At 42.3% G+C, this 23,605-nt stretch overlaps 2 protein-coding genes across 2 annotated transcripts in view; one reads left to right on the plus strand and one right to left on the minus strand.

Annotated features, from left to right (window-relative positions):
- Window positions 1–3,949, minus strand: part of samd4a (sterile alpha motif domain containing 4A) — a 101,330-nt gene extending 97,381 nt beyond the window's left edge. Inside the window, exons 1-2 of the mRNA XM_063184644.1 lie at window positions 3,166–3,949; window positions 809–1,751 (exon numbers count right to left, since the gene is read on the minus strand). Coding sequence (XP_063040714.1) covers window positions 809–1,004 — 196 coding nt within the window. The 5' untranslated portion in view covers window positions 1,005–1,751; window positions 3,166–3,949. The remainder of the gene's footprint in view (window positions 1–808; window positions 1,752–3,165) is intronic.
- Window positions 3,950–6,786: 2,837 nt separating this feature from the next.
- Window positions 6,787–20,975, plus strand: ero1a (endoplasmic reticulum oxidoreductase 1 alpha). The gene is made up of 16 exons (XM_063184645.1): window positions 6,787–7,271; window positions 7,384–7,503; window positions 7,615–7,698; window positions 7,810–7,848; window positions 7,969–8,048; window positions 8,784–8,857; window positions 12,152–12,272; window positions 14,111–14,157; window positions 14,271–14,282; window positions 14,556–14,582; window positions 14,740–14,832; window positions 15,544–15,790; window positions 16,235–16,304; window positions 16,775–16,861; window positions 17,560–17,705; window positions 18,547–20,975. Exons 1-16 carry the CDS (start codon window positions 7,137–7,139, stop codon window positions 18,614–18,616), a joined length of 1,452 nt encoding a protein of 483 aa, XP_063040715.1. The 5' UTR covers window positions 6,787–7,136; the 3' UTR covers window positions 18,617–20,975.
- Window positions 20,976–23,605: the final 2,630 nt, after the last annotated feature.

Genomic DNA, 23,605 nt, shown 5'->3' on the forward strand with positions numbered 1-23,605 from the left:
AACTACAGACACCCAGGCTCTGAGTCTTCACAAATGCACCACCGCCAAACTACAGACACCCAGGCTCTGAGTCTTCACAAATATACCACAGTCAAACTGGACCACAGACTCCCAGCACCCATCCCCCCACCCCCCGTTAACTGCACCCAAACTGCACCACTGACACAGGCCTCTTCACAAATATAGCCAATCTGGACCACTGACACTTAGCCTCTTCGTATATATAGCCAATCTGGACCACTGACACTTAGCCTCTTCGTATATATAGCCCCTGTGCGCTCCTCTCATCTCCTCTCCCCTCCTCTGCCAGCCAGGCCACTGTCAGATTTAACCTCGCTGGTGCCCTTACACCACATGGGTGCCAAAGGGGTGACCTCACACACACAAATGCACACACACACACACGCACACACACACACACACCAGACCACTTTTAACCACTCACCACCTATGGAAGAGGCAGCGTGCAAACACACATGCACGCGCGCGCACACACACACACACACACACACACACACACACACACACACACACACACACACACACACACACACACACACCAGAGACCATTTTAACCCCTTACCCCCTATGGCAGGGCTACAAGCTGAGACACGCCTCCACAACTACTAACCCCTCGCTAGTGTCACCATTCCTCAGTCAGCCTGCCCACGTCTCTCGGGGCCCCCCAGTGTCTTTCACTGGGGACTACGACAACACAGTTCTAGAATCCTACGAGCAAGAGGAAGAGGAGGGAGTAGGGAGTGGACGGGCATTATGATGTCACAGTGCCCCCCCGTGTTCCACTGACCTGGGTTGTTGGCTTCCGATTCTAGAACGTGCAGCTCCGTGCACTCGGCCAGCGAGTGCTCCAAGCAGAGCTGCAGGAAGCGGGCCTGCGTCTTGCTCACCCTCTTCAGCAGAGACAGCAGGGCCACCGTCTGCTCACACTCGTTCCACCCCTTGAACCAGCTGCCCAGCACGCCCACCTGGTCGCGAAACATCATGGTCCGCGGGACGGGCACCGGCGGAGGAGAAATGGGGTGGGGTGGGGTGGGGGGTGTAGGTGTGTGTGTAGGGGTCGGGGGGTGAGGCTGGTGTTAAAAGGAGGCGGGGAAACTAGAAGCCAGACAGCGCTGACCGGGGCGCTGGGTTAAGGACAGGTCAAGGCAGCTTGGAGGTGGACTGGGGTTGAGGGGGGTGATTATAACACTGCTCGGCTCTGCTCTGCTGTGCTGTGCCGAGCTCTGTGGTTTGTTGTGCTGCGGTGCCTCCAGCAGGGTTACCAGGAGAGAACAAAACACTTGTACGTGTCCTGGTTCCAGTCTTCTGCTCTGAAGTGCTGTGCTGTGCTGTTCTCTGCTTCAAGGCCTCGTCCTTCCTGCTGGCCCGCACTTCTTGCCACATGAGAGGGTTGTCACTTTAGTTCCTCAGCTCAGTTAGTGCTGGGCTGTAGTGTCATGCTTGCTTGCTTGGGTACTGGTGATGTGGCGCGGCGTGGTGTAGCGTGGCGTAGCGCGGCACAGGGCCGGACATGAGGTTGGTGGTGGGGATGGGGAGAGAGAGTTTCAGGGGGGGTCCTCTGCACTGGGTGCCCCAATGCACTCCACCGCTTTAGGCACTGGGGGTCACGGAAGGTGCCGCGAGCAGGAGACTGAGCAGGAGGAGCAGGAGTGGCGCGTCTCGACAGGTCGTCACTGCCTCTCCGCCGCCACTGGTGAAGGCATTTTCCGCTGAGACTGAGCACCCAAGACCTGTGGGAGTGAGGTGCAGGGGGAATACCAAGTTGAGCCACTAAGGAGAAACCACGCAACAGTAGGCTGCAGAGAAGAACTGCGCACATTTCACAACATTTCACACATAACTCTTTTCCTTGTGGTCAGCCAGCCACTCTCCTTTAAAAGATTACTCATCATGTCCCTCCGTGCGTGGAGCAGAAAAAAGAGAAGCCCTCACTTTTTTGTTTGGTCTAAATTACATTCACACGGACTGACGTAACATTTGAATCACCGATTCCTGAGGCAGGGTGTAAGGTCGGTCTACTCTCTGCTCTGCCATTCGGGAAGCGGTGGAGAATGCGCCACTGCCCTGTTGCTTCAACCAATAGCTACGACTACCTGCAGACGTCTGACTATACGGAAAGTGAGTAAATAATGAAAGGACACTATTCCTCCCTGCCGATTAGCTCGCTATCCGCAGTGAAAGTATAACTCTACGCCCTGTTCATTCATGCCTATGCGCTAGAAATAAGTCCACTTTCCTCTCCCCTCCTCTCCTCCCCAGGCCCAGCGACACCACAGATAAAAATAAAACGTACTCCGCCGCCCCAATTTTACACACTGCATACTGTGTTCCATTTTGACGCATGATTCGGAGTATTCTTAAAACAAGACCTTCGGGCGAATACAGACGAGACGGTGTTTGTCACGAATGTTGTTTTTAATTTCAGTCACTAAGTTGGCAGCAACAATTCCGCAGTAGCCAGCGATCTCGGCTTCACAGCCGGAGATCCATATATTTACGTAGTTCCATAAATAATTCTTGTCAACCTTCACCCTTACCTTCAGCTGACAGCATAAAAACTGACTTCCAAAACCGATCGGTCATTCCAAAACTGAACGAGTAGTACGAAATATGCATTGGTTAGGTGGCTTTCTGTAATTCATCCTATTGAAAACGACGAGTCTTATTTCAAAAAAATCATACCAGCGATTTGAGGTTGTTCAGCTCACGAACACCCGGCGAGATCGCCACAAATTTTCTGAAAAACGCGGTGTCCTAAATGTAGGCTACCCAAATCGTGTCCATGGCTATGCGACCTAAAATCCTACTGCTGCTATTCCACACAGGTTGTAGCCTAGTTTCCACAACTCTTCAAACCGGGGGGAACAATTTCCCCGCTCTTCTGGATCCCTGCATACCACTCAATGGCCACCATAACCACATCCAATATTATAACATAGAGGCATGCGCTAAGTTGCCGAAATAAGCGATAGACACGGTATTCAACTCTTCGGAAAAGGCAAACAACCACTAAAATATTGCCCTATTTTTAACCAAACGACACATATCAGTCACAGGGAGAGTCGCCCTGACAATAGACAGACAGGCAAAGAATATAACTTTGGCTTAAAGAGACAACTCAAAAAATGGTAACAAGTTACTCACTTCAAGGCAGAGTTGCATCGGCGGTCCTGGTCACTGGACGGGCGCAACAATTTTCCAAAATCGGGGGGAGCGGTGCCCCTTCACTCCGGGTCGGTGTGTTTTGCCATCTTGACTAACTTTTCCTCCCTACAGTTGCTCTTGTTCAACCAGAGAGTCTCGGCATAGCTTCCCACATGCTAATAATTAACACGAAGCATTACGTCAGGGGCTTGGCAGCACAAGGAAGCACAAAAATAGAGAATGGAGTTGGGGACAGATCGCATTGCCGACCCTATCCTATGGAGCCGACTGACAGCGATTACGGTTTGAGGAAGAAGGAAAAAATGTGAACGGATTTCCAAAGCAAACCGAACAAATATCCAAACAAGACTGAAGTTATGTGGTCTATAAATGCGCGCTAGAGGAGGGGCGACCAAGTCTAGCATTCCATATCCAAATCCAATGCTCCCACATATGGCGCAAATCCACTGCGAAAGACCAACTTTACACTCTTTTTAGCTACGCTGGCACTTTTCGGGTTAGTTTTCACTAGTCCTGAAAGTGTGTCATATGTCGGTGGTCTTACAGAGACGACCCACAAGACTTCCTACCCCCTACACAATTCTTTATTGTAAGTGAAGTAGAGTCGTAGCGCATTCCATCCAATAGTCGGCACTTCCCTCGTCTCTTCCTCCTCCGTCTGTGATCTGATTTTGGGTGAAGTCAGCTTTTGGAGTTAACTCGGGCTACAATCATCACCAATAAACTGTTTCATAAAACACAAGACTAATAAAACCTAAATATTCTTAGTCGGTTAGTCCTGTTATTAACGTTTTATTAACTTATGCAATAAAAGTGGTTATGGCATAATCACTTTTGGGGTTGAATTGTAGAAGTGTTCATTATTTGGGCAGCAAAAAAGGGAGGAACCATTCTGATGGAGCAGTGGGATGAATTATTTTGGATTAGATTAGATTAGATTAGATTAGATTAATTTGTGAAATATTATGAATGACCATGATACATCGACTGTGAACAGAAATGCAGAATAACAATGATAGAAAGCAGTGGGATTATATAGTACCAGCAGTCATAAAACATTTGAAATACCTATGACTTCATTCATTGCACAAGCAGGCATGCACATAGGCTATGTGGTGGGAAAAGGTAGCATTTCATGGGGACGTGCAGGGCCAGTGCAAACATGGGCGTCCCAGTGTGAATTCCTGGGTCATTGTTGAATGGAGGAGGTATGTCCTCTGTCAGACAATGTCAGACCCTATTGGTCCTCCTGGGATGTGTGTGTGTGTGTGTGTGTGTGTGTGTGTGTGTGTGTGTGTGTGTGTGTGTGTGTGTGTGTGTGTGTGTGTGTGTGTGTGTGTGTGTGTGTGTGTGAAAGGGGTCCGGGGACGGCACAATGGAACTGGGCTGAAATCTAGGGCTAGTCCCATTATTTGGCAACCTTGAGATAAGACAGCCTGGTACACACAGTTCACAAGGAAGAGGAAGAGGGGGTTCTCTCTCTCTCTCTCTCTCTCTCTCTCTCTCTCTCTCTCTCTCTCTCTCTCTCTCTCTCTCTCTCTCTCTCTCTCTCTCTCTCTCTCTCTCTCTCTCTCTCTCTCTCTCCTAAACCACTGAACATTGGTGACATATTACCAGTCCTATTGTGAATATGAATGTGAATGTGTGTAAATTGTACATGTAAATTGTGAAAATAAAAGGCAGTCTATTCTATTCTATTCTATTCTGTTCTATTCTATTCTATTCTATTCTATTCTATTCTTCTCTCTACCTCTATTCAAATCCAGAGTTAGCCTATTCTTCATGACTTTTTAACTGTTTTGTCTCATTTTGTGTTTACATTCTGTGAGCTGTTAATGTGTCCTGTTTTTATCATTGCTTTTCTTTGTACAGTGTCCTGAAACAGTGTTTTGAAAGGCGCTTGTAAATAAATGCATTATTATTATTATTATTATTATTATTATTATTATTATTATTATTATTATTATTATTATTATTATTATTATTATGTCCTATTCTTTTCTATGTAGGCCCACATGTACCATGTTGGCTCATTGACCAGGCGAGGAACTGAAACATTGAAGTGCATGCTGAGGCCATGTGAAAGTGCTAGGTAAAGAGTAGGCGACTCCTGATTGGTCTGTTTGCTGACTCTTATATTCGACTTTGTGCTGAGTCAGCCTCTGTCAAGAGTAGGCGTGTGTTGTTGTGTGCAATAATACTATTGACGTTATCTATGTAATAGTGTTACTGTCACATCACTGAGGCAGCATCGGGGTAGGCTGTATATGAGGTATTTTATAGGAAGTAAAGTTGCCGGTTTGACTCCCAACCTGTCAGGTTGCTGGGGGAAGTAAATAACTAGTGTTCTCCTGCATCCTCCTCCATGACTCCATCCTCCTCCATGAGGTACCCTGAGTGAGCATGAAAGCATAACTGCAATTCCGTTGTGTGCAGCATGCATTGTGCGCTGTCAAAATTACAATGGGGGTTTCCCAAGAGGTCTTTCTTTATGTTTTCTAAAGGGTTTCGCATTTTGCACATTCAATACTATGAAGTAACTTCTCTATTAACTGAAAAAGCATAAACTGTCAAAACATGTCGCAGCAAAGTGGAACACTATCCTGAAAAAACCCCCAATAACAGTGACATGCAATAGACCACGCATAGCCTACATGCACACACAACACATGAAGTCCACACAAAGACACCTGTTGTTTTGTTTTTCCCTTTTTGCACAAGGTTTGCAATGCTGTTGGACACATGTTTTAATATCACATGTAATTGCATATATTTTATGATTTATGTGCTGTTTTATTAGAATAGGTAGCCTGGCCAGGGACTGGTGTTGGAAACTATCCATCTGGCTATAAACCTTTTATGTCTCACATTTACACGTTTTCTCACGTCTTTGCCGTGTTATTATTGTAGGCTAATTATGTGAGCGGCATTGCCCATGGCAAATAAATAAACAAACACATGAATAAATGTTTGCCAGTGTGACTACATGGGTGTAAACATTGTGTCTTCCACTTGTATAGGCCTCCAGACTAGGCCTACATAACTCCACTAGTCTTGTTTTTCCTTCCATTGGTTATGAGCCCTCATCCCACCCATGGCGCTGGCCAGTGCTGAAAAGAATGAGAATGCCAGTCAGTCGCCACCTTACCTCTCATGATAACGTGGCTTATAAGTAGTAATACATAGGCTACATACAGTAATCAAAAACATCTTATTTTCAAGGGGGTAAAGGAGAAGCACAAATTTAGACAAAACTTGAGTTTGCTTTGTTGCATCACCACAATAAAACAGATCAGAATTGAGCAGAATACATTTCATTGTCATCATTCACATGGCGTCTGTGTAAGTAGGCTATAACAGAAACCACAATCAAACATGTATCTCGACTTTTCTGCTATTACTTCTAAATTGACGCCTAGATGATTCATGACCTGTCCATAACGCATCGCCAGCGATATGGCCAAAACCGATTCTCTTGGTGGCCACTCTGAGAATCAGCCCTTTGTCGCCACAGTGTGGTAAAACTGCTTTACAACAATAACAATAGAAAACACGACAAAATAAAGTGACAGGAAATCCAGTCGTCCATAAAATAGTAGCCTAATCTAAAGAAGTGTTTGTGAACGGTTTTAAAGGAAATTAAGTTTAGATAGCAATATGAGCAGCATTGGAAGACCGATGTTTTCCCCGTATAGGTTGGAACGGCCTGGTCACGTATGGCACGTACTGACTGAGGCAATAGGAAGTGCAAGAAGAAGGCAATCGAGATTAGAGCTATTGGTCATTGGATGAATCATGTCAGAATGGTAACGTGGAGCTCCCGTAGTCGTCCTTTCTATGGAAGTGACAGCAAACTTAAACGGCTGCTATTTCCTTACTCTTAGTTAGATTGGCGATGCGCAGCGGGACAGGCTTCTTCATTTGAAGGATACTTAAGACTTGACAAGGAGATGTGGCGCTACGGCTACGGCATGGGAAGTGGAACAAGAAAAGCGAAACTGTCACTGCCTCTGTGTGGAATAGTTTTCTTGGCTGTCATTCACGGGGCACGTTCAAGTTCCGCAGCGCAGAGATGTTTCTGCACAGTAAGTTGACTTGGTTACTTGTTTTACGCATTGTGACTCTGCCTCTCTGTACGTATCTGAGCTCATTTTCAGACTGAAACAATATATCTCTAACCTCCCTCTCTCTGCTAAGGTGACAGGCAGCCTTGATGACTGTGCCTGTGATGTCGAAACGATAGACTCGTTCAACAACAAACAGTTATTTCCAAAACTTCAGAAGCTACTGGCCACAGACTATTTCAGGTTTTACAAGGTTTGTTCACTTGTCACTTTGTATCAACACGGTTGTTCACAGCCTTGCTTGTATACTACACTATAATTGTGGCCTCAAGGCGTGAAATATTAACTCCATTTTTTGAAACAGGTGAACCTTAACAAACCATGCCCTTTTTGGACAGATAACAACTACTGTGGTAGTAGATACTGTGCAGTAAAACCATGTACACCGGTGAGAATATTCTCTTATTAAACGAAGTCGTATTCTGCAAATGTGTTTTGATTATAGACAGTCACGAACAGTACAATACTAATACAATGTCTTTCATACTGATTGTCACAGAATGAATTGCCCGATGGAATCAAGTCTGGTTGGCAGAAGGTATCCCCTCTGTTACTCATTCTACTTAAATGACACATACAATTTCCTACATAACTGATGACTGGACGGTTGTGTTTGTCTATTTAGGCCTACTTGGTATTTGTTTGTTTGTTTTTGAAGCAACCACCCTTTGCTAGTGAGGATGCTGCTGAGGAGTGTGAGAGAGCAGAGAAGCTGGGTGCTGTCAACAGCTCTCTCAGGTAGGATGGCCGACATTGAATACTGCTTGCTGTTTTTTGATGCAAAAGCACATATGTAGCAAACTTTTTGGTACAGCGACAGCCATGGCACTAGATCAGGGCTATTCAATTAGAATTTCAGTTGGGCCACATTTTAAAACCAAAAAGTTCAGTTGGGCTGCACATTTTCAGCCATCACTAACACATGGTAAAAACACGTTTTAAGCACTTTAAACATATTGTTTTAACTTTCAACATTGATTTTTTTAATGTACAAGATGTGTTATAGGCTACAGCAGTATCCAAACTGCAATATTGTGCTAGGGCTGGGGGCCACATGTGGGCCATGTCTGGGCCGCATGTGGCCCTTGGACCTTCAATTGAATAGGCCTGCACTAGATTGTAGAAGTGTACACCTGCTGTTTTTATTATTAAGTAGTGTGAAGAAGACTTGTAAATACAGTGTTGATGAAGGGAATACAGTAATGTGCTTCCTTGAGCTAAGATAGTTACCTGTTAAAACTGTTGTACATCAGTCTCATGTGCTTTGTTGCTTTCTTTCTTTCTTTTTATCTTTCTTTCTCTTCTTTCTTTCTTTCTTTCTTTCTTTCTTTCTTTCTTTCTTTCTTTCTTTCTTTCTTTCTTTCTTTTTATCTTTCTTTCTCTTTTTTCTCTTCTTCTTCTTTCTCTTCTTCTTCTTCTTCTTCTTCTTCTTCTTCTTCTTCTTCTTCTTCTTCTACTTCTTCTTCTCTGCAGTCAAGAGATGCAGAAGGCTCTGGAGGACTGGAGCAGATATGACGATGAGGAGGAGCGGTTCTGCATGGTAGACGGTAATTAAACGGTGCTGCCTTTTCAATCTCCACCAAACACTGTAACTTTCCATCATATTGGGTCCACTTACACCAGTGGTGTAGTCTACTTTTTTCCTGGCGGGTATACTGTATATTTCAGCATTTTTGAGGTGGGTATACTGTATATATTTGTGCTATTCTAAATAATAGATCACTCAACTTTAAGTGGGTATACTGAAATCCCTGAAATTCTGAGGTGGGTATACTTTGTATACCTGTGTTCTACGTAGACTACACCACTGACTTACTCTATGTTCAATACAAATATGTGGAGTTGGGTACTTTTATTAATCCTGAAGGAAATGAAGGCATGTGTCAGCTTAGAGCTGTTCAGACTTGTTACCGCACTCTTCAGTGCACCAGAGGTAATGGTGTTATATGTTCTGTAAAGCGTCTTTGAGTGTCCAGCTCAAAATGCTGTTCAAAACCCATGTACACTGTAAAACACTGCAGCCAGTTAAACATAAAAACACAACTTGCCCTGCTGCCTTAAGTTTGTAAGTTGACTCAACTTGAGAAAGCCTCGAGTTGAGTTAATTGACGGTACAAACTTAAGGCAGCAGGGGAACTTACCTTTTTACGATTCACTGGCTGCAATGTTTTACAGTGTACTTTTATGATGATGATGATGATGATTAAATATGGGAGCCTAGCAGTGTTGTGGACATTCTATTGTTATTTGTCCTGCATCTGCTCCCATTGAAAGGTGGTGGGATGTGTGCACTGACTATCTTTTGGATTTTGTATCTTACTGTGGCACTGTAATGTACACCTTCCTGCTATATATATATATATACAGTCCCAGGAAAAAGTTTGTGCACCCTTTGAAATTTCTTACCTTTCTGTCAAAATAGGTCATAAAACATGGTCTGATCTTCCCGGAAATCACAAGAAGGAACAACCAGAGTCTGCTTTAACTAATTCAACCCAAACATTTACAAGTTTTCATATTTTCATTGGCCATAAGATGTAAACATTCACAGGACAGCAAGGCATAAGTAAGTACACCCTTGCATTCAATAGGTTTTAACCCTAAGTTAGTCGCAATAACCTCAACCAGATGTTTCCTGTAGTTGCAGATCAGATTAACAAAACAATCTGGATGTATCTGGTCTCCCTCTTCTTTAGAAAACCTCCTCTTGTCAGCAAGGTTTGTGGGATGTCTGGAGTGCATAGCATTCTTGACTTCATGCCATATAATCTCAATTGTTTTTTGTCAGGGCTTTGACTGGGCTATTCCAGAATGTGTATTTCATTATTATGAAGCCATTCTAAAGTCGATTTGCTTCTAAAGTATGGGTTGCTGTCACATTTCAGCACCCATCCTCTTGTGTGCTTCAACTGTATGACAGACTACCTCACTTTTGTCTATAAATTATCTCGTTCATTGTTCCACTGATAATAGCAAACTGAAAAGGGCCTGAGGCAGCAAGGTAGCCGCATATAATGATGCTCCCTCCACCATACTCAAAGGTGGAGATGATGTTTTGGTGAAGGTGTGGTTCTCCAGTTTTCCTCCAAACATGACATTGTGTGTTCCCCTGAACAATTCAACTTTGGTTTCAACGATGGTCTACAGAATATTTTGCAGTAATTCTATGAAGCATATAAATGCTTTTTCGCAAACCTCAAAGGTGCAGCAATATTTTTTTGGACAGAAACCCCATTGATTTTAGATTGGCAGAATGAATCCCATTTTAGCTATTCTTGGTTACATCTCCTCTTCTGACTATGGTGGCAGGAGCATCATTATATTTGGCTACCTTGCTGCCTCAGGCCCTTGACAGTTTGCTATTATCAGTGGAACAATGAACTCAAGTTTATTGTGATACTTTACAGAAAAAACGTGAGGAAGTCTGTCACACAGTTGAAGCACACTGCTGAAATGTGACAACAACCCATACTTTAGAAGCAAATCGACTTTAGAATGGCTTCATAATAATGAAATACACATTCTGGAATAGCCCAGTCAAAGCCCTGACAAAAAACAATTGAGATTATATGGCATGAAGTCAAGAAAGCTATGCACTCCAGACATCCCACAAACCTTGCTGACGAGAGGCAGTTCTCTAAAGAGGGAGACAAGATACAAACAGATTGTTTTGTTAATCTGATCTGCAACTACAGGACAAGTCTGGTTGATGATATTGCAACTAACTGAGGGTTAAAACCTACTTAATGCAACGGTGTACTTACTTATGCCCTGCTCTCCTGTGAATATTATGGCCTTATGACCAATAAAAATATGATAACATGTAAATGTTTGGGTGGAATTAATTAAAGCAGACTCTGATTGTTCCTTCTTGAGATTTCCGGGAAGATCAGACCATGTTTTATGATCAATTTTGACAGAAATGTAAGAAATGTCAAAGGGTGTACAAACTTTTTCCTGGGACTGTATATATCATTGTGGGTTTAGCAGAAGATCCACATACTCCGAATCTGGAGATTCCTCATCTAACGTGAAAGTATGATGAAGGCATATATATATATAGATTCCTCATCTAACGTAAAAGTATGATGAAGGCCTATATATATATATCTCGTGTGTGTATGTATGCCTTCATCATACTTTTACGGTAGATGAGGAAACTCCAGATCTTCTGCTGAACCCAGAATGCTTCACTGGCTACAAGGAGATGGGGCAGACATGGCTCAGGGGTTAGAGCGCTGGCCTCTAGATCAGAGGGTTGCAGGTTCATATCTCACCCTTAGCAGCACCTTCCTCCATGGCTGAAGTGCCCTTGGGCAAGGCCCCTACTGTAAACCCATGTTGCTCCAGGGCCTGTAACCAATGACCTGTACCTAAATGACTGTAAGTCCCTTTGGACAAGAAAGCCCTGCCATGGCTGAAACCGTAGGGCATTGCACTGCTACACCGGGGTTCCCGATGCTCCTCCATCTCTCTCCCGCTCGCTTCCTGTCACCATCTGTAACAGAGACTAACTAGCAGAGTTGGTGTGGAATGTTAGTAAACCTCCCTCCCAAAGCCTCTTACAGTATCTGTAGCACTGGGCTAGGGGACTGGTCCTTTAGTCCAGTGGTATTGTACTGTGCTTCCCATTTCCGAACCGATGTGGTTGACGAGGTCGCCGGTTTGCGCCCAGAGGGGGACGAACAGGTGCAGGAAGACCTCCGTCACACATCTCACACTGTCCTGTCCAATAAAGGCATGAAAGCCCCTAAATATATATACGTATTTTCAGTATATAACAACATAAAAAAGCGACAGCTAAGTGTAATGTAATGGAATGTTCATTTTTGCTCCTCCAGATGAGGAATGTCCAGATTCGGAGTATGTGGATCTGCTGCTGAACCCTGAGCGCTTCACAGGCTACAAGGGTCCCGAAGCCTGGCAGATATGGAACAGCATCTATGAGGAGAACTGCTTCAAGTACGCTGCCTTTTTATACAGCTAAGCTCTGCATTGTGTTTCACTATCCAGTATGTTCAATATCTTCAGTAATTGGTAGTGTTGCACCGATATCAATACCAGTATTGGCCGGGGCCCCGATATCGGTATCGGTGAGTACCAACAAATAGGGCACCGATACCATTTACAGATGCTCGTATGACACTTAAACGCAGCGTTGATCTTAATTATTTTATATCAGAGGTGTTTAAAAAAGTATAAAAAGTTATATGGATTCACTTTGTACAGTATTAGTTTTTTTCCTGTTTCCCAAAGGTAGGCCGCAGCCTGGCAAAGCCATGGTAGCAATGATGTTACATCCAAGTAGTAGCCTATGCAGCTCCTCATATAACAGCAGGGTAACAGAGAGAAGTTACATGGTATCTAATGGGTAAAAAGGGGGTAATTACAAAGTAAATACCATTAATAGGGTAACAACAGGGTAACAGAGGGAAGTTTGATGATTAGATGGTTAGAAAATACGCAGTAGTTTCATAGTAATTCTTGAGATATGTGTATTACAGTATTACAGTATAGTATTTACTTTGTTATTAGCCCTTTTTACCCGTTAGATACCATGTAACTTCTATCTGTTACCCTGTTGTTACGCAGAAAGTACACAGTAAATACTGTACCGTAAAGTAAAGCGTTACCATATACTGTATATACATTTCAAACAGAGTAGTATCTGTATGGTGTCAGTAGCGGCCGATACTGCACAGTCGGATATCGGGTATCAGTATCAGGGCCAAAACATTGTATCAGTGCAACACTAGTAATTTGTAGCCAACACATGTGGAGAGGAAGGTGCTCCGTTTACCCATGGAACACTTTCCCTGTGGACAATATACCTATTATATAGATCTTTTCTGAGTACCCCCTGCAACTGCTAAATTTGTGTCTGTAGAAAGTAACCCTATTTTAAATTGTGGGCACAAATAAAGAAGTAAAGTGTGTGTCTGTGTGTGTGTGTGTGTGTGTGTGTGTGTGCACGTGCGTGCGTGCGTGCACGTGTGTCTGCGTGCGGGCGTGCGGGCGTGCGTGTGCGGGCGTGGGTGCGTGTGAATTGTGCCATAATCCCCATAGCCAAATCCACTAACTCACTTGTCTCAAGTTTATTTATATAACAAAGGGACAGCATATATTACTCACATTTAACACAAAATGCAAAATATACAAGATTATAGCCATCATTTCCATCTTTTGCCCCTAGAGAGGTTTGATGTTCCTTAAAAAAAGAAATTAAATAAATAAATAAAAAATACCACAAGTACTGTATTGCACACAATTGTGAAATTGAAAAGTTATTAAAAAGATATTGCACGCATTTGAAAATAAATAATACAAAATACACATAGGCCTATAAAATACAATAGGCCTACCCAAAAAGTTAACAACTGCCAGTACCAACTGTAGAATTATGTTGACATGATTTTATCTGTTTACTAAATTAGTTTAATGTTGGCAATTCTCTAATTGTGCTGGGAATCGAGTTCCAGGTGTGAGAGGCTCTGTAAGACAAAACATCTTGACTAAAAGCGCTCTTCCTAAATGGGACAGAGCAATCACCCCTGGAACTGGTTATGGTAGACCTGTTTGTGCTTTTTGTAATAAATGTCTGTAGAGAAGGAGGGGCGAGGCCATGAAAAATGTTGTAAAACGTAAAAAAGTAAAACTGAGTCATTATAATGTAATGATACCTCCTGTTCTATTTAACTGATAAAAACCACTAAATAGCACAGCCCAAGTCATGCCTCTACTTCTATGAAAGGTGAATAGGTTACCGTGGTGATGGCATGTTTTTCCTCTTTTCTTACAAGGCCCTACACTGTGAACCGACCTCTGAATCCTCTAGCAAAATATGCCGGTAATCGCACATTTTACAAACATCATACAAACTGTATTAAATCTGTACTTAACAATGGACTATGTCTGCTATATTGTTTAACCATTGTTTTGTCTATTTATTTATTTCCCCAGGGGACAATGAAGGTAAGAGTACTATAAATGAAAGTATTATGTTCAACAATATGCCTAGTATGGGACAAATATCTCTATGGGGCATCCCAATGGGAGAATCTAATCTTAATCGCTATGCCTTCTTGTTCAATCAAGTAATTTGTGTTGTTTTGTCTCAGAAAACTCGTGACTCGAGTCTATTAACTACATTTTAGCAATATTTTGGAAATACAGTATGTGGTAACTGTTTGGTGCGTACATGATAAATAGAAGTACTTACAGTATACAACTCCCTTTTCATTTCAGGAAGAGGCTTTTACAACTGGCTGGACGGTGAGTTGAGGATTCCAATATGGTCATGAGGTAGATAAGCCTAGAAAGTGTTGTTACTGAAAGACCTAACAAGTGCCCACCACAAACTTTATCTGTGCTGGAAGGAAAATGTGTATTTTTAATTTAATTTTTGCTTTACTTTTGTCACCTCTTCCAGACCTGTGTGTAGAGAAGAGAGCCTTCTATCGCCTTGTGTCCGGTCTTCACTCCAGCATCAACATCCACCTCAGCGCCCGATACCTACTGGAAGGTGAGCCACTGTTTCCCATGCATAATCTAGACGCACTCAGAGAGTGCAGACCTCAGCCAAGGCCATGGGGTCACTGATACTGTAACATCTACATGTTGTGGAATCCTATGCCTATAATATAACTTATATTTAAAAATCATGGATTCGTATCACCATCAAAATGTTATCATTTGCTCCTTTTGTCATTTCCAACAACTCCCGAAATTTCATCAAAATCCGTTGTTAACTTTTTTAGTTATCCTGCCGGCAGACAGACAAATAAACCAACGCAACTGAAAACACAACCTCCTTGGAGGAGGAAACCATTCTGCGGTGCAGCACCACACAATAGAAACCAGGCACCATAAACTGATCAAAATCTACACATGCATGTCAATGGGAGTACATGCATAACACTTGTTTTTTCTCTGTCGCACCACACAATGCTAGTTTTTCTATGTTATGGGAAACACGGCACTGCACTAGAAGTTCATATCCACAATCCACACTCCATGCTTCAGTCATTGGGCACATTCATGAATTTGGAGTGCCCTTGTCAGATTCCCCCACCCATTTTTGAACCTAGATGTAGGCCTACAAATACCTTAGACTAAAGACCACCCAAATCCAAGCAGCTACAAACAATCTGGATGAGAGCACGCCATATTCTACAAACTCAAAGTCATTTATGTATATTAACACAGAGACGCATGTCTAATGTGTATTTTCCAGATAGCTGGTTTGGTGAGAAGTGGGGGCACAACGCCTCCGAGTTTCAGCAGCGTTTTGACGAGAGGTTGACCAAAGGGGAGGGGCCCAAGCGGCTGCGTAACCTCTACTTCCTGTACTTGATCGAGCTGCGCGCGCTGGCTAAAGTGCTCCCCTTCTTCCAGCAGTCGTCAGTGGAGCTGTACACCGGCCAGACCGCGCAGGACCAGCAGAACAAGCAGCTGCTGCTGGAGCTCCTCACAGTGGCCAAGTAGGGGAATGGCATGTAGAGGCATTGCATCAGAATCAGATAGACAAGAATAAATGTAGAATAGAGTAGAATAGTTAATAGACTGCATTTATTCGAAAAATAAATTTTGAAATTACAATCAGTTGCATACGTGCAAACAATATGAGTCCATCAGATGCTAGCTCTCTATGAATCAAACATGTACCAAATATGTAATGTCTGATCTTATGTAAGGTGAGGTAAGTTTAATTTGTATAGCACATAACAGCACAAAATAGTCAAATAGAAATACAATGCAATTTGTTAACAGATGCAGTTGAATTGGTAAGGGGGCTGGCTAGTCATTGCAGACATCGTGATAATACTTTTTGAAAATCAAGTGGTAAGCAAGTAATTGTACTGTATATTAGCTGTGTAATGGCTTTTAACACATTGTAAGTAACGCTCAGGTGACCTCCTTTGCAGGTCGTTCCCTCTGCATTTTGACGAGACCTTGCTGTTCGCGGGGAACAAGAAGGAGGCTGCCAAGCTGAAGGTCAGATAGTTCCCCCTTCTCCATAATGTCCGACTAACTAACACATATTTACATGTTTATGTGAAGTGGTGCGTCAGCTTATCTCGGCTACATAATAAATGCATGTGTGTGCGTGTGTGTGTGTCTGTGTGTGTGCGTGTGTGTGTGTCTGTGTGCGTCTGTGTGCATGAATGTGTGTGCGCTTGCATGTATGTGTGTGTGCCCGCGTGCGTGCATGTGTGTGTGTGTATGTGCATGTATATGTGTGTGCCCGCGTGCGTGCATGTGTGTGTGCGTCCGCATGTATATGTGTGTATTTGTGTGAGTGTGCGTGTGTGTGTACCGTATGTGCATGTGTGTGTGTGTGTGTGTACCGTATGTGCATGCATGTGTGTGTGTGTGCGTGTGTGTACATGTGTGTATGTGCATGTGTGTGCGTGTGTGTGCGTGCGTATGTGTGTGCGTGCGTGTCTTTTGGTCTGACCCCTCAGGAGGATTTCAGGATGACGTTTAAAAACATCTCCAGAATTATGGACTGCGTGGGCTGCTTCAAGTGCCGACTCTGGGGGAAACTACAGGTGTGTGTGTGTGTGTGTGTGTGTGTGTGTGTGTGTGTGTGTGTGTGTGTGTGTGTGTGTGTGTGTGTGTGTGTGTGTGGATAAAACTACAATATTCAACCTCCAATATATTACATTTTGGCAAATCACACCATACAATGGAATGCGTATCATAACACGTAATCACTACACTGCATAAGCATGTAGCCTGTTGGAGCCGATGGCATTGGACTCACTGATTTCTGGAAAACACCACAGCTACATTAAAGGGGCACTGTGCAGGAAATGGTCAAAAAAGGTACTGCAACTGTGCTGCTCATTGAAACTGGGCTGCCTATTGCCAAATTTGATCTTTACATGAAAGTTTACTAAGTAGTAAACTAGTATGGTCCAAATACAGTCATTTTTGCAGCTAAAAATGGCTATTTTTGGACATTCAAAATGGCGGACCATGGAGAAGATCCCCTTTTCATGTATGAAAAGTGCAATTTTTCCAGTCATAATGAATACTTAGAATTTGATGCTGGTGGTAAGTATTCATGAAAAAGGTTACATTAGTGAATGGGCAGCATGAATTCTGGAAATAAACAACTAAAAATCTCACACGGTGTCCCTTTAAAGCAACATCAAGCACAGAATTGGTCGTTGCCATTTTGGTTATCATTTTGGCAAGAGCTTTGCATGAAAGGGTTGACCCCCTGCTGTCTGTGCCCTCCCAGACGCAGGGCCTCGGTACTGCACTGAAGATCCTCTTCTCGGAGCGCCAGATCGAGAGCTTGCCCAAAGCCCAGGGCTCCCAGGGCTCCCAGCCTCTGTTTCAGCTGAGCAGACAGGAGATAGTGGCCCTCTTCAATGCCTTTGGCAGGTACAGTACATATGAGCACAATAGGAGCAACATGATGGGGTTACACCATAGAGTTCCTAGGTTCTAACCGTCCAATACCTCTGGTTACACTACACTTCAGTCGAAGGCTTGTACAAGATTGACATAAATTATATGTATGTATGTATATGTGTGTAAACATGACCATACAGACAGGAGAAAGTGTCCCTTTTCAATGCCTTTAGCAGGTAGAGTGCCTGTAAGTATAATGGGAGCAACATGATGGGTTATACTATACACTTCAGTTGACGGTCTTTACAAGATTAACATTAATGTATAGTGCGCATATGTGTGTAAACGTGAGAATACAGTCAGGAGAAAGTGGGCCAGTAGAAGCACAATAGAAGCAACACGATCGGGTTACAATATGCACTTCACTCAAGGGTCTTTACAAGACTGACATAAATTATACGTACGTACGTATGTTTGTAAACATGATAATGCAGAGAGGAGATAGTGGGTTACATCATGACTGTAAAGGGTCATTAAATGTCAGAGGCGTAAAATCTTAATTAATGTTAAATGGTGTGACTTTAATTTCATTACACCTATTGACAAGTAGCTGACATGAACGAATGTTCATGACATGTGTTGTGTCATGTTTATGAAGGGCTCATGTCACCATTATGTAAACATTCCAAATGAAGTGTTACCCAGCTGTCAATGGTTTCGGCAATAATTGAAGCTTTTTTCTCTTTTTTTAAAGAAACGCTTATTTCACATTATGAGAAGGGAATGTCTATCTATATCAGCCAATCTAGATTCTAATCTAGAATGTAATTATACCCTGACCTAATCTATAATCTAATTTTCTGTCTTTCAGAATCTCTACCAGTGTGCGAGAGTTGGAGAACTTCCGCTCGCTGCTGTCTGGAGTCCGTGATGAGATGTGATATCTCTAAATGTCAGTCTGTTCATTCAGGCAGGGTTGCCAGATGTGACTGATGATTTCCAGCCCAAAAAAAATCTCAAAACCCGCCTGGAAGCACTAAATCCTGCCCAGTTTGAGCTCAATCCTATTGATTTTTATGGGCATATGTCTGCAGGAAAACCCGCCAAAATGTTTTTTACCCTTTTTTTACCCGCATACGGCCATCCCAAGCAGCCCAGTGGCATCACTGCATTCAGGTCAAATATAATGCAGTATACACTACTATATTACCAAAAGTACATCAGCAAACCCATATATCAGCGAAAGTAATTCAAAAGGGCCCCATGTGTATATTTTTCCTAGGGCCCCCATAAGGGTAGAACCACTGCTGCTTAACATGGCACATAGGAATAAGTAGTGTGTTTATAAGTGTATTTTTTTTTTATTTTAATTTTTTCTATTTCTCCTTTATGTCACTGGGGTAGCCACGTTCAGGCTGTTGCGTCTTTTCCAAGTGAGGTATTACAAAGTATAGTCTACCCTAAACTTGGATTTGACGAGATGTGCCGCCTGCCACTGCCTTTCGCCGTTGTAGGACAGAGCTGATCTTGTGATGGGGACTTAGTAGACAGGAACAATATCATTTGCATTCTGATGAAGGCCTATCTGACCTAACATGCTGACCCAGGATTGATTTGTACATCCATCCTGTTCCGAGGTAGGAAAAGCACATCAGGGCCAGATGCATACTGTACGCACATCTTAAGTGTTCTACTGTATTTGTTCATGCACAGAGCACAGGTGGTTATACTGACTGCCTGATGTGCGTGGCCAAATATGTTCACTGTTAATTAACTAATATGAGGTGTTAGAAACAATTGGGCTTCAATCAGTCGATCAATCAAAATGTATTTCTGTAACACAATGTCACAACTATACAGTTGACTCAAAGTGTTTTCAAATACACTTTCTCACACCAGCTCAGGAGGCTGCCAAGAAGGTGCCAATTGTCCGGGGTTCATGTGAGAAAGTGCACACACATAGACACAGACACTCACACTCATAATCACACTCATACTCACACTCAAAGGTGGAAAGACTACTGAAGAAATGTAATAAAGTAAAAGTATCTTAGTTGGTTTAAATCCTACTTAAGTAAAGTAGAAGTACCTACCTAAAAATCTACTCAAATAATACTTTTTTTTTAAAAAGTATTTGAGTAAAAGTTACTTAGTTACTATCAATAAGCAGTTCTCTCAAGAAATCAACTTTTCTTCTTGAATATTGTCCTCCATTTGATGTATTTCATTTATTGTATATTTATATTTTAAATGGGTGGGCCAAATGCTGTTTGTGATACGCATGTGGAGTTCTACTCAGAATGAGATTGAGCTCTATTGAGGATATATGTCATTTTGCAACCTCTGTGAGATTCTGTGAGATAATGTCATGAACGGGTAACATTATTTTTTCCCAAAATGTCATTTCGATGTGATTCGAGGTCGGTCAGTTGTGTTCATGACTGAAATAACAATTTTACAGTAGGAGCCACTGGGATTTGTACTGTTTTCCTGACTGCACTGCACCATGCTCCTTGCAAGGTCAAGCTCGAAGCACCTTGGTCCTCCATGTGCCGTACTATGAACACAAACCAAGATTTTCCCCTGCACTTTAGGCCTATATTGAAGCATATGTAATACTATATTGGTCCCTCAAAAAAATTACTAGTATTGCAAATGTAATTTCTAACGTTTCTTTACAAGTAAGACGGCCTCAAGGACTGTAAATGGCCCTCGAGACATCCCTGCTCTAGCATGTGGATAGAATGGGTGGTCAAGTCAAGTGGCTCCTACTATGTTTTGGTTGAGTTTTCAAGCAACATGCACTGCTCATTTTAACTGCCGTTGCTAAATTGACTGCGTACAGTATGCTACACTGACGACATACATGGGAGCAGAATAGACCATTTAATGCATACCTATCTCAGGGTTATAGAATGCACTAGTTATTATAGTAAGTAATTGGTTTTGTACATAGCCGCTATACATAAAATAAAGTCTTGTAATGGGGGAGGAAATTACCTGTAAAATGAATGCAATTGCACTTACGTTTGCCAAGCTGCTCACTGTTTGATTGTATTTTATTTTTTGCTTATGTCGTTTTTTTTTACTTGAAGTGTCTTGAAGGCTGTACTGTGTCTGCTGTGTTCACACAGTATCCCTTACTCATTTACAAATGGTATTTTTAGATCATTATTTACTAAGTGTTCATAAAGCTTTAATAAGACTGCTATTCAGTGTTACCCAAATTCACCCTATTCTGCAATAACATACACAATTTGGAGTATTTAGTAATTTTGTGTAATAAAGCTTGTGAACGAACCACACAACAATATCAATTATCAACTAGATTGCATTCTCGCAGAAAATGCTAAAAGTGGGTTTGCCTTTTGGGCCAGTGCTGAGCAGTTATATATTTAATATGCATAGATCAGTGCCGTGCTTAGGCTTAAAACCAAGCGACTATTGTGAAAACAAAGCTAAACAAATTAGGGGCAAACCCATCCAGGAAATGATGGCTTCACAAAGATTATTCCAAAACAGTGCAGTAAAACTTTATTTTTTCCATGGTAGTGCTTGCATACATGAACTATGGAAATGGGTAAACATTTTACATTCATTGGCCACAAACTGAGCATTTTAAAATGATTAAAACGATTTAAAATGATTAAAATAATCATCTTCACATAGGCTTGGCTTGCTTTTTTTCCTGCAAGACATGAGATCTGATAAGAACATAGATTTCACAGAAAGAAAACAGAACAAAACAAAACAATAAATTCATAGATGTATGTTATGCTTAAAAGCTGATGACTTCCTTCTCACTGCTGTTTGCACATGTAATGACAATGTCTTGAAGCAGAGATATGTACTGTATACTGCATGAGATGGACAGTAGACAAAGAACTCACTCATCCATGGCCCCTCCTGTCATAGCTGCCTGCTAGTACTTTACTTTCTGTCTAACAGTGAAAGGCTGCTCTGCCTCCCTACATCCTTCTTCATGCTACACGTTAGCCACCATCTTCCTTAATGCTACAACATTAGCCACCTGGGCTGGCACAATCAAATTCCACCCATCATATGCTAATTTACGCACTTCTATTATTATTATTCCGTTAACACTTTCTTTTATGGTACAGTAATTACTATTTACTTTTTGGGTAACAACAAGGTAATAGAGAGAAGTTAAATGGTATCTAACAAGTTAAAAGGGGGTAATTACAAAGTAAATACGATGCAATACAAATATCTCAAGAATTACTATGAAACTACTTTTTCTTGGCAATTACATAGTATTTCCTTTGTAATGACCTTATTTAGATAGCATGTAACGTCTCTCTGTTACCCTGTTGTTACATAATTATTGTATTGTAAAAGAAAGCATTATCTATTATTATCATTCCACCAGGGACCAACCTCTCAGTTGGTAAAGTCCTGATTAAGTCATATTGATTGAAAACAAATAAACGCAAACAGGAGGGAGAGGGCATACCACTTATGTATCCCGCATCGCTGTTAAATTGTGTCTAGGCTACCATCTTAGAAACAGTGGCACAACCTAGGTAGTGACATTGAATAATCATGTCTAAGAGTTGAACTTACTCGCTTTTCATTGTACGTGCAAATGCAACTACATCTTGGATAGTGCACATTGTTACAAGTTGTACCACTCCATCTACCTAGGCAGACACAGTAACAATGACAGGGGAACAAATGAAAGTATGGAAGTATGTGAAACTGAGCGTAAGCAACTACCAATTTGAATTAAAAAAAAAAAAACACCATTCTACATCGCTCCTCCATTGAATAACCCAGCATCCTACATCCCTCCCTTTTACCCTCTCACATTGTACAGACCCAACTCAGACTGTCGTTCCACTGGTAGCCTACATGTCTGGCTGTACATCAAGCACAAACGCTTCATCTGCAGGATGAAACTCAGCTAAAAGGGACACTGGGATTGCATTCACGCCCATACACTGATTGTGATCACACAAAAAAAAACACACACACACACTCTTGCACGCTCGCTCTCTCTCTCTCTCTCTCTCTCTCTCTCTCTCTCTCTCTCTCTCTCTCTCTCTCTCTCTCTCTCTCTCTCTCTCTCTCTCTCTCTCTCTCTCTCTCTCTCTCTCTCTCTCTCTCTCTCTCTCTCTCTCTCTCTCTCTCTCTCTCTCTCTAATTGCACACGCACACACACACTTTTGCGTTTTACAAACACAATGTTGAAGAGGGTTTCAGGAGGGTTGGACTGAAGACAATCATTTACAACAAACTCTTCAGTGTTTGAGGCCCTGAACAGTATATCTACTAGACAAGGGCAGGGCCTCACGCACACCCACACAGGACAGGAGAAGTGCTACAACCATACGGTAGAGGTAGAACATTAGACTAGAGGTGACGCCGCACCATTTTTGACGGCAATACCGGCAGCCATTATTTGTATAGGTAGACTCGAGCAATGTAAATGAATGAAGGGAAGTCGCCTCTGTTAACAAATGGCTTAATAATGTGAATTTTGCCATCGACTGACTATAGAAGGACAATAGTTGATTTGTGCTGCTAAATATCTATCTACATGATATGAACTGATTCTTAATTGTATTTTATCGACTCATGATTTAAGTTGATATTTAGCCTGACATTTCAAATCTGGTTCTTGATTAATGTGTCACTTCATATTCACACAGTTTTAGGCCAGTTTTGACAGTGGCGTGTCCTTCATTGTTTTGCATTGACTGAAGAGCACAGGTCTCCCTACAGGAGATGGAGGTTGCACTTGCCATTTTCCAGTCCTGTCACGAATTGCTGTGTCACCTCTGGTCTAATGTTCTACCTCTATGGCTAAAACTCTATGAATACTCTATGCATGGATGTGTTGAGCTGTGTCACAAACTTGCTCCTCACAAACACTATTGGCAAGAAGAAAAGAGCTCATGAGGGGGAAA

Source organism: Engraulis encrasicolus, chromosome 19 (genome assembly GCF_034702125.1).
Source record: "Engraulis encrasicolus isolate BLACKSEA-1 chromosome 19, IST_EnEncr_1.0, whole genome shotgun sequence".
Classification (NCBI taxonomy): Eukaryota; Metazoa; Chordata; class Actinopteri; order Clupeiformes; family Engraulidae; genus Engraulis; species Engraulis encrasicolus.